The 11968-nt window shown below is 38.2% G+C and overlaps 1 protein-coding gene across 1 annotated transcript; it reads left to right on the plus strand.

The window, feature by feature from the left end:
- Positions 1 to 6938: 6938 nt before the first annotated feature.
- DEFB129 (defensin beta 129) lies at positions 6939 to 10227 on the plus strand. Its single transcript, XM_004061626.4, has 2 exons — positions 6939 to 7027; positions 9619 to 10227. Exons 1-2 carry the CDS (start codon positions 6970 to 6972, stop codon positions 10110 to 10112), a joined length of 552 nt encoding a protein of 183 aa, XP_004061674.4. The 5' UTR covers positions 6939 to 6969; the 3' UTR covers positions 10113 to 10227.
- The last annotated feature ends 1741 nt before the right edge of the window (positions 10228 to 11968 follow it).

Here is an 11968-nt window from a genome sequence, read left to right on the forward strand (position 1 = left end):
AGAGGATGTAGAGGGAGAGAAAAGGGTAAATAGAGAGATCTTTTCCTCAGCACATGGAACATTTTGAGAGATCAGGGTAGAAAGATCAGAGAAATAAAAACAAACAACCTTCCAAACCTCAAGAAAGATATAAACATCCAGGTACAGAAAGGTCAAAAAACACCAAGCAGATTCAACCCAAATAAGACTACCTCAAGGCTTATAATAATCAAACTTTCAAAGATCAAAGATAAAGAAAGGATCCTAAAAGCACCAAGAAAAAAGAGGCAAATAACATATAAAGGAACTCCAATACATCTAGCAGCAGACTTTTCAACAGCAACTTTACAGGCCAGGAGGGAGTGGGAAAACATATGAAAACTGCTGAAGGAAAACCAACCTTCAACCTAGAATATTATCTCCAGCAAAATTATCCTCTAAACATGAAGGAAAAGTAGTCTCCCAGACAAACAAAAGCTGAGGAATTTCATCAATACCAGATCTGTCTTACAAGAAATGCCCATGGGAGTTCTCCAACCTGAAATAAAAGGACATTAACTAACAACAAGAAACCGTCTGAAGGTATAAACTCACTGGTGATAGTAAGTACACAGACAAATACAAATACCCTAACACTGTAATTCTGGCATATGAACCGTTCATATTTTTACTAGAAAGACTAAAAGACAAACCAATCAAAAATAATAATGACAACAACTTTTTAAGAGATAGTATAAAAAGATACAGAGACAATAAAAATCAAAAAGAGTGTAGAGTGTAGAGTGGTTGTCTCTTTGCTTGTTAGTCTGTTTTTCTTTTCTTTTTAATCAGGATTAAGTTGTCATCAGTTTAAAATAAGTGGTTACAAGATGTTATTTGCAAGCTTCATGGTAAGTACAAAACAAAAACCTGTAACAAATATGCAAGAAATTAAAACATACTACCACACAAAGTCAACTTTACACAAAGAAAGATGGAAGGAAGGAAGGGAGGGAGGGAGGAAGGGAGGGAGCAGGGAAGGGAAGGAAGGGAGGGAATGGAGGGAATGGAGGGAAGGAGGAAAGGAGGGAAGGAGTGAGGGAGGGAGGGAAGGAGTGAGGGAGGGAAGGAAGGAGAGAGGAGAAAAGGAGGGAGAGAGGAGAAAAGGAGGGAGAGAGGAGAAAAGGAGGGAGAGAGGAGGGAGGGAGGAAAGGGAGGGAAGGAGGGAGGGAGGGAGGGAAGGAAGGAAGGAAGGAAGGAAGGAAGGAAGGAAAAAGAGAACCGATGAAGCAACCAGAAGATAAATTTTTAAATGGCAGTTGTAAGTCCTTACCTATTAATAAGAACATTGAATGTAAATGGACTAAAGTCTCCAATCAAAAGACATAGAGTGGTTGAATGGATAAAAGAGCAAGACCCAACTACATGCTGCCTATAAGAAACTCACTTCACCTATAAAGAAACTCATAGACTGAATATAAAGGAATGAAAAAAGAAATTCTATGCAAATAGAAACCAAAAAAGAAGTTATTATACTTATATCAGATAAAAATATCTTTCAAGACAAAACTGTAAAAAGAGACGAAGGTCATTGTTTAATAATAAAGGAGTCAATTTTTGCAAGAGGATATAACAATTATAAATATATATGCACCCAACACTAGGGAACACAGATATATAAAGCAAAAATTATTAGTTCTAAAGAGAGAGGTAGACCCCAAAACAATAATAGTTGGGGACACTAACACCCCACTTTCAGCACTGGACAGATCATCAAGACATAAAATCCACAAAGAAATATCAGACTTAGTCTGCACTATAAACCAAATGGACCTAACAGACATTTATAGAACATTTCATCCAACAGCCATGGAATACACATTATTTTCCTCACCATATGAACATTCTCAAAGATAAACCACTTGTTAGGCCACAAAACAGGTCTCAAAAGAATCTAAATAATTAAAACCATATCAAGTATCTTTTATGACCACAGTGGAATAAAAGTAGAAATCAATAACAAGAGGAACTTTGAACACTATACAAACCCATGGAAATTAAAAAACATAATACTGAATGACCATTGGGTCATTGAAGAAATTAAGACAGAAATTTTAAAATTTCTTGAAACAAATGAAAATGGAAATACAACATTCCAAAACCCATGGGATACAGCAAAAGCAGTACTAAGAGGGAATTTTATAGCAATAAATGTGTGTATCAAAAAAGTAGAAAACATGATCAATAAAGCAGTCTCAGTATCAAAAATTATGCCATATGTCATTCCCTTCCCCAATATAGAAATTATTTAGAAATCAATAACAAAAAGTTCAAGAAAATGTATATTATGAAAAAAATCATGTAAGAATTTCAAAATGTTTTGCACCAAAATAAACTAATACTGACTGGTTATAAAATGTTTGAACAAGATCTAGTTTCAGACACTAAAAAAGATAAGACATCAGTCTGAAAAGAGCTCCTATCAGAGCAACATGAATTCTGCTAAAATTGAAGCAAGAACAAACATCAAATGTACAGTGAAGCTTGGGTAGAAGAATGATGAAATCATTGATGCTTTACAAAAAGTCTATGGGACGATGCCCCAAGGAAGTCAGCAGTTTGCAAATGGATAACTCATTTTAATAAGGGATGAGATAATATTGAAGGTGAAGCCACCAGCAGCAGACCACCCACATCAGTTTGGGAGGAAAAAATTAATCTTGTTCATGCCCCAGTTGAAAAGGACTGATAATTAACAGTAAAAACAATTGTCAACATCATAGACTTCTCAGTTGGTACAGTTAATGGAAATCTGACTAAAAAATTAAAGAAGAACAAACTTTCCACTTGATGGGCGCCAAAACCATTGTGCCAAAATCAGCTACAAACAAGAGCACAGCTTTCAATGAAACTTTAAACAAGTGGTATCAAGATCCTGAAGCATTTATTCAAAGCACTGTAACAAAAGTTGGGATTTGGCTTTACCAGTATGACCCTGAAGACAAAGCAAAATCAAAGCAAAGAGATGGAAGTGATCCAGTCCAAGCAAAAGCTGACCAGTTAAGAACAAAAGTCATGTCAACAATTTTTGGGGGTGCACAAGGCATTTTGCTTGTTGACTTTCTGGAGGGCCAAAGAACAACAACATCTGCTTATTATGAGAGTGTTTTGAGAAAGTTAGCCAAAGCTTTAGCTGAAAAATACCCAGGAAAACTTCACCAGAGAGTCCTTCTCCAACATGACAATGCTCCTGCTCATTCCCCTAGTCAAACAAGGGCAATTTTTCAAGCGTTTTGATGGAAAGTCATTAGGCATCCACATTGCCATCCTGACATGGCTCCTTTTGACTTCTTTTCATCTCCTAATCTTAAAAAAAATCTTTAAAGGACACCAATTTTTCTTCAGTTAATAATGTAAAAGAACACTGATGTGGTTAAATTCCCAGGAAGCTCAGTCCTTCAGGGATAGACTAAGTGGCTGGTACCATTGCTTACAAAAGTGTCTTGAACTTGATGGAGCTTATGTTGAGAAATAAAGTTTATATCTTTATATTTTTATATTTTAATGTCATCTTCCACAAACTGTTTGAAGTTCCCTCATAACTAAAATGTCCCCACATGCTCAGATAAGAAACACATTTCTCAACCAATGTTTCTCAGATATTAAAGTGCATACAAATCACCTGAGGATCTTCCTAATATGCAGATTTTGATTGACTCATTCTGAGATGAATTGAAATCCTGCATTTCTGACAAGCTCTCTGGAACTGTTGATGCTTCTGGTCTTTCCACCACACTGTGAATAGCAAGGTTCAAACTAATTCATATGTCAGAAAAGATGACACAGTGGAAATTGAAGTGTTTATTTTTAAGTGAATGATTATGATAACGAAACACTACAAATAAAAACTTATGAAGCCCAACTAAAGCTGCATATAAAGGGAAAATTAGAGTCTTACCCACTTGGTTATACTGAAGAAAAGCTGAAAATGTATGAGATAACAACACAAATAATAAGTTAGAAAACAATAACAGAATAAAATGAAATTTTATTCAAAGAATGAAATTTTATTCAAAGAAGTTCAAAGAAAGGAAGATAAAGCTGAGAGGAGAAAATAATTAAATATTTTTTAATTTTCATAATATTTAAAATAAAATATAATTAAATAAAAATCAAACATAGAATCAACAAAACCAAAAGCTGATTTTGAAATGACCAATTAATTAATTCACTATAGGAATAACAAAGAAAAAATTGAAAACACATTACCCATATGAAGAATAAAACACGTAGCCATCACTACAAACTCTATAGATAGTAAAGAGATCAAAGGACATATTGTGAGTGACTTTATGCCAAAAATGAAATTTAGAAGAAATAAACATTACTTGATGTGACCCAAGAAGAAATTGAAAATTTGACAGTTCTAAATTGTTAGGGAAATTAAATCTTTAAACTCAGTTGAGTTTTTCTGCTACATTCCAATGTCTGATCCCTAGCTCTATGGGTTTCAACAGACAGTTGTAGAAGCAGCAGAAAAATATCCTTGCTCTTATATTACAGCTACCATGGTGTGTTCTTGAAGTCCAACATGTCTAATCATGGGATCCTGTCACCGTACTTTCCTGACTATGAAAGAACTAGCAGATTCTCTGCTGGGCCAGTTTGTTGGGATGTTCTGGTAGTCATTCTGGGAGACCAAGCCCACAGTCAGCTTCTGTAGAGAGTTTATAAGCACATAATTCTGAGTATTAAAAATATTTCTGTTGAAAAAAGCTAGTGTTTTTCATTTCCCAACTGATACACATAAATGCAACACTTTGCACATGTGAATAATTTGTCTTTTTACAAAATTATGCTACACTGTTGATAGATTCATTCCATATATACATGCAACATACTTAATTTTTCATAACTTTCCAATTCTTATTAACTCAACTTTTTGTTCCATAATAACTGTGCTTCTCTTTGTACCAGTACTTTCCATATTCTTCTTGCTTTGGGACTAGCAAGACACAATGAGGTGAATAATGTTATTTCAATGCATCTTAAAACACCAGAAACCAATTAATATGTGATATTCAGGATTAACTGATTCCAAAGGGCTGTTAATTCCATCTCTTGATATTGACAAGTAGTAAGTAAATATGCCTAAGCTTGATTATTTTTGTTCATAGAAGTAAAATATACATTTCATAAAGTGAAAGTTCATAAGATTTGCTTTTATTGTTTTAAAAAATAACAGTTAATTTAAACAAAACTGAGGAGTCATTGGATACTATAGTAGCTAATGAAATCCTAAGAAGACATGAATTTCAGGAAGGCAAGGAACCAGGGAAACTCTTGAAACTTGAACAATTAATAATATTCAGAGCCAATGAGCTTCAATATCTGAGTTTCTTAGGAAATGTCCCAAATTAGCAGGGGAAAGCATCTGATTGGTAGGCTTGGTTCTATTGTTACACCTGGATCAATCAGCTACGACCAAGGAATCTGAGCAGTACACTATAAAAATTGCTGCTTTTAATTATTTCAACCATTGTGGAAGATAGTGTGGCAATCCCTCAAAAACCTAAAGTCAGAAGTACCATTTGACCTAGCAATCCTATTACTGGGTATACACCCAAAGGAATACAAATGGTTCTATTATAAAGACACATGCATGCATATGTTCATTGCAGCACTATTCACAATAACAAAGACATAGAATCAACCCAAATGCCCATCATTTGGCCATTTGGATAAAGAATGGATAAAGAAAATGTGGTACACATATACCACGGAATACTATGCAGCCATAAAAAAGAATGAGATCGTGTCCTTTGCAGGGACATGGATGGAGCTGGAGGCCATTATCCTTAGCAAATGAAGGCAGAAACAGAAAACCAAATACTGCATGTTCTCACTTATAGGTGGGAGCAAAATGATGAGAACACATGGACACACAGAGGGGAACAACACACATTGGAGCTTACTGGAGAGTGGAAGGTGGGAGGAGGGAGAGGATCAGGAAAAATAACTAATGGACACCAGGCTTAATAGCTGGGTGATGAAATAATCTATACAACCAACCCCCATGACACACATTTACCTATGTAACAAACCAGCACATCCTGCACATATACCCGCGAAGTTAAAAAAGTTTTTTTTTTAGTTGCTACTTTAAAAGGATGTGGGAATCATTGTAAACTCAAAAGTTAAAGATATGCCAAGAGCTGTCTCCCACAAACTTGTTTAACAAACGTACTGACTTTGTATGTTGATCCAATACCCATGCTGGCCACTGGACATACCAGTACAAACAAGGCAGAATCTTCACTCTCCTGTAGCTCTTCTAATTCTCATGCACTAAGTGCCAACCTTAGCATAACTGGGCTGACAATCAGTGAATCAAATATCTAACTCTTATCCTACTCCAACGTTAAGAAAGAGACATGCAACTGGGTGCGGTGGCTCATGCCTGTAACCCCAGCACTTTGGGAGGCCAAGGTGGGCGTATCACTTGAGGTCAGGAGTTTGAGACCAGCCTGGCCAACATGGTGAAACCCCGTCTCTACTGAAAATACAAAAGTTAGCTGGGCATGGTGGTGCATGCCTGTAGTCCCAGATACTCTACTTGGGAGGCTGAGGCAGGAGAATTGCCTGAACCTGGGAGGGGGAGGTTGCAGTGAGCCGAGATCACGCCACTGCACTCCAGCCTGGGCAACAGAGTGAGACTCCATCTCAAAAAAGCAAAAGAGAGACACATGCAAAGGGCTTGCTCTTTCTTTCTCATCTTACCTATCTTATGTTTTCCTCCAGGATCAAGAGCAAGGAATTTGTTGCATAGAGGTGTTCAAGAAAGGGTGTTTTCAAACAGAGTCAGAAAAAACACAACTATACTGCGAGCAGCATACAAACCTGCTTTGGCTGCACTTCACTGCTCATGGCATAAGGCCATGAAGAGGCCAATAAAGGCTGGAGCTCAGGAGGATCAACCCAGATCCAAGGCTTCCTCTCTGGCACCCAACCATGAAGCTCCTTTTTCCTATCTTTGCCAGCCTCATGCTACAGTACCAGGTGAACACAGGTAAGGTGGATTCCCAAGTTTAAGATGGGTAGATGAGAGGAACCAAGGATTTGGCTGCCCATGACAATGGAAACCCAAAGAGAGGAGACTGAAAGATTAGCTGTTCAAAAAGATGGCTAAAGAGCTTACCTATTGTATCAGTCATGCACTGATACATTCTCATAGGCCCCAACTGCCAGACTGTGTCCAGTGGAAATACCCAGGAAGCTACAGAGAAAGCAGGGTATTTTTTGTCTATTCAGAAACTATCCAAAATATAATGCTGCCTTCCTGCCCTGTATATGTCTATCATGCTAAGACTAAGCCCAGGTCTACCTCCTTTTAGCTCTATTTCTATCTTAAATGCCCTTTTTTTTTTTTAAAGTCCTGGGGTACCTGTGCAGGATGTGCGGTTTGTTACACAGGTAAATGTGTGTCATGGTCCTGGGGTACCTGTGCAGGACGTGCGGTTTGTTACACAGGTAAATGTGTGTCATGGTCCTGGGGTACCTGTGCAGGACGTGCGGTTTGTTACACAGGTAAATGTGTGTCATGGTCCTGGGGTACCTGTGCAGGACGTGCGGTTTGTTACACAGGTAAATGTGTGTCATGGTCCTGGGGTACCTGTGCAGGATGTGCGGTTTGTTACACAGGTAAATGTGTGTCATGGTCCTGGGGTACCTGTGCAGGACGTGCGGTTTGTTACACAGGTAAATGTGTGTCATGGTCCTGGGGTACTTGTGCAGGATGTGCGGTTTGTTACACAGGTAAATGTGTGTCATGGTCCTGGGGTACCTGTGCAGGACGTGCGGTTTGTTACACAGGTAAATGTGTGTCATGGTCCTGGGGTACCTGTGCAGGATGTGCGGTTTGTTACACAGGTAAATGTGTGTCATGGTCCTGGGGTACCTGTGCAGGACGTGCGGTTTGTTACACAGGTAAATGTGTGTCATGGTCCTGGGGTACCTGTGCAGGATGTGCGGTTTGTTACACAGGTAAATGTGTGTCATGGTCCTGGGGTACCTGTGCAGGACGTGCGGTTTGTTACACAGGTAAATGTGTGTCATGGTCCTGGGGTACTTGTGCAGGATGTGCGGTTTGTTACACAGGTAAATGTGTGTCATGGTTATTTGCTGAACCTACCAACCCATCGCCCAGGTATTAAGCCCAGGATGCATTAGCTATTTTTCCTGATGCTCTCCCTCCACCCAACAGGCCCCAGTGTGTGTTGTTCCCTTCCTGTGAAACCACCTCTTGAAGCAAAGGTTCCTATCAGTTTGTGCTTGGTGTAGAAAGGAGGAAGTTCTTCCCTCATGCTCAAAAAAAAACCCTTTCAAGATCAAGTAAACAGGCCTGTGTTCTCCATCTTGAATTCTTTCAGGTTTTCCAGAGCCTTTATCACTTCTCTCAGACTTTGTCTTCCTGAAAACCCCCAAACTACCATAAGAGCATCTAGGAATGCATTATAGCAAAAGGCTAAGCCAGGGGATTAACCATTGTTTTTGGAAAAGAAAGGAGAAGCACTGAGATTTGTTTCAGAATACAAGAATCATCCAGCTATTTGAAAAAATTAGCAAAGGGTTTCGGGGCAGGGAAAGTGGAAGTGTCAAAGATGCTTCTAATGTTTTTATCTTCTAATGTTTTTATCTTGGGACCCTAGGAAATGGGTAGTACCATAAGCAAGTATGGCTGTGTCATCTTGGGTAAAGTCACTTAACCACTTTGAACTTCAATTTCACATGAGTATAATGGGGTTAATCAATGCAGCTGATTCCAATATAAGAATTTTTCTGTTTCCCGTTTGATGAGAAAACAATGTGGAAATGTAGGCAAATATGCTTTGAAAATTAGCAGATGCTACATAAATCTCTTGTAATTTATGGAAAATCATTGGGTTATTAAGATGAACAAGGGAGAAAAGCTTTCTTGATTCAGAAAAAAGAAACACGAGACATTAGGATGGAAAAGTCATTCAGCAGATAAAGATAAGGTACTAAGCCGAGCAGGAAATTTAGAATTATAGATAACAATACAGATGTTACCTTGGTGGATATGAGGTTAAGGCTAGCATAATGAATGAGACTTCTGAGAGATAGAGTGTCCAAAGAGGCTAGAAGAGATAGAACACCATGCTTCAGGAATCACAGATCTAGTGATTGTTGAGAAGAGAGAAGTCATGGGCTACTGAGTTTGGTGAAAAGATAAGACTCCTGAAAATTCTATTGATTCTCTTTTGAACTTCTTTCTTAAATTAGTTTTATGATGGACTTGGCTCTCATTGGTATTTCCCAAGATTATGGAGATGGGATAGTGATGTCCGACAAGGTCTAAAATTCCATCCGAAAAGCAAATAATTACTCTATCATCTACGTGCCCTTTGCTTCTTAAAGTTACTCAAGGAAGGCAGACTAAACAGGAAATTTATTTTGGATTCAAGAGGGGCATAGAGACGCTCTCAGCCTGCACATTTGCCTTCATCAACATTCCTAAACGCTGGGCTTAAAATGTAGTACGAGTAAACTCTCTCTTAGTCTATCCATCTCCCACTAGCAGTTTTAACATCATCTCTAGTTATTAACCTTGGCTCAATGGCTTTCTCTTTTTTTATACAGAATTTATTGGCTTGAGACGCTGTTTAATGGGTTTGGGGAGATGCAGGGATCACTGCAATGTGGATGAAAAAGAGATACAGAAATGCAAGATGAAAAAATGTTGTGTTGGACCAAAAGTGGTTAAATTGATTAAAAACTACCTGCAATATGGAACACCAAATGTACTTAATGAAGACGTCCAAGAAATGCTAAAACCTGCCAAGAATTCTAGTGCTGTGATACAAAGAAAACATATTTTATCTGTTCTCCCCCAAATCAAAAGCACTAGCTTTTTTGCTAATACCAACTTTGTCATCATTCCAAATGCCACCCCTATGAACTCTGCCACCATCAGCACTATGACCCCAGGACAGATCACATACACTGCTACTTCTACCAAGAGTAACACCAAAGAAAGCAGAGATTCTGCCACTGCCTCGTCACCACCAGCACCACCTCCACCAAACATACTGCCAACACCATCACTGGAGCTAGAGGAAGCAGAAGAGCAGTAATGTGGATCTTTCCCTTAAAACTCCAAGTTCCTCTCTATTTTTGCTATCTATAAAATGACATAGAACTGTTTCCTCTGTCATCAGTCATTCAATAAACACTGTTTGAGCACCTACAGTTTATGTAATGTTATCATTCTCACAAGAGCCTCACAGAGGGGGTAGAGCTAGGGAGGGATGGAATTGTTTAAGTTTAGATGCCCAGGAGAAAGTAAGCCTCAGGAAGGTGACTACAGCATCGAGTTTGTCCCAAGCATGGCCTAGATTAGGCCTCTGTAGCAAGCATTTATGTCTCTCATATGGTGTGTTTTTCCTGGAGCAACAGTAAGGAAAGCATCAGGAGATGTATTTTCTTTTCTCATGTATTTGGGAGGAAAGGCCCAAATGCAAAATAGAATATGTAGGAATCAGAAAAAGGTTAAATTAATTGTAATAATATATTTTTGTTTCATTTTGTTTTGAGACGGAGTCTCAGTCAGTTGCCCAGGCTGGAGTGCAGTGGTGCGATCTCAGCTCACTGCAACTCCACCTCCCGGGTTCAAGCAATTCTCCTGCCTCAGCCTCCTGAGTAACCGAGATTACAGGCGCACACCACCACACCCAGCTAATTTTTGTATTTTTAGTAGAGACAGGGTTTCACCATGTTGGTCAGGCTGGTCTCGAACTCCTGACCTCGTGATCCGCCTGCCTCGGTCTCCCAAAATGCTGGGATTACAGGCATGAGCCACCACACCCAACCAATAATATGTTTTATTGAATGCAATATATCCAAAACATGATTATGTTGACATGTAATCAATGTAAAAATTATTTATGAGAGAGTTTACCTTTTTTGGACTACATCTTTGAAATCTCATATGTGTAATTACACATAGAGCACATTTCTATTCATACTAGCCACATCTCAAGTGCTCATAGTCAAATATGAATAGAGGATTTCATAGCATATTGAACAGCAACAAGGCTAGAGAGTTTTAGGGCACAAGTAATTATAGTGACTCTTCGGCATAGGGGATGCCCCTAATCCAGAGGAGACAGGCATATTTCTGAGGGCTGTGGCATATAATTTAAGAGTATAGAAATTCAGGTCTGATATGCCTGGACTAGCATCCCAGATTCTGGCACTTTTTAGCTGTGTGGTCTTGAACAAATCATTTATCCACACATAAGCATCAGTTTACTTATTCATAAAATGGAGATGTGAACATTATATTATATCCCAGAAATCAGCAATCTCAGATCACTCTTCCTCTTATTGCCCAAATTACAATGGCACAGCCACCTATTCTAGTTTTTTAATAGCTTTATTGAAGCATAATTGATATACAGAGAATTGAACATATTTAATGTGAATAATGGCATGAGTTTGGGCATATGCAAAATCCTGTGATACTATCACCACAATCAAGGTGATAGACGTATACATCACCTCCGAAAGTAACATGACCATATTTGTAGAAAACCCTGAAAACTTCACGAACACACACACAAAAATGTAGAACTAAGAAATAGATTCAAAAAAGTCAACATACAAATATCAGTGGCATTTCTATACACTTAACAATGAACCATTCCAAAAGAAAATCAAGGAAACAATCTATTTACAAAAGCAACAAAAAGAATAACATAGGAATAAACTTAACCAAAGAAGTGAAAGAGGTACATTAAAAACTTAAAAATATTGATGAAAAAATCAAAGGAAACACAAATAAATGGAAAGATATTCCATGTTTAGGTATTGAAAGACTTAACATTGTTGAACTGTTCATTCTGTCTAAAGCAATCTACAGATATAATACATCTCCCCACTTCCATATCCCAATGGCATTTTTTAAAGAAATGGAAAAAACAATCCCAAA

This window comes from Gorilla gorilla, chromosome 21 (genome assembly GCF_029281585.2).
Source record: "Gorilla gorilla gorilla isolate KB3781 chromosome 21, NHGRI_mGorGor1-v2.1_pri, whole genome shotgun sequence".
NCBI lineage: Eukaryota > Metazoa > Chordata > Mammalia > Primates > Hominidae > Gorilla > Gorilla gorilla.

Coding starts and splice junctions, on each gene's coding strand:
- DEFB129 (XM_004061626.4), top strand. CDS start 6,970: ATGAAGCTCCTTTTTCCTATCTTTGCCAGCCTCATGCTACAGTACCAG. Junction 7,028..9,618: donor ACAGTACCAGGTGAACACAG/GTAAGGTGGATT, acceptor TTTTTTATACAG/AATTTATTGGCTTGAGACGC.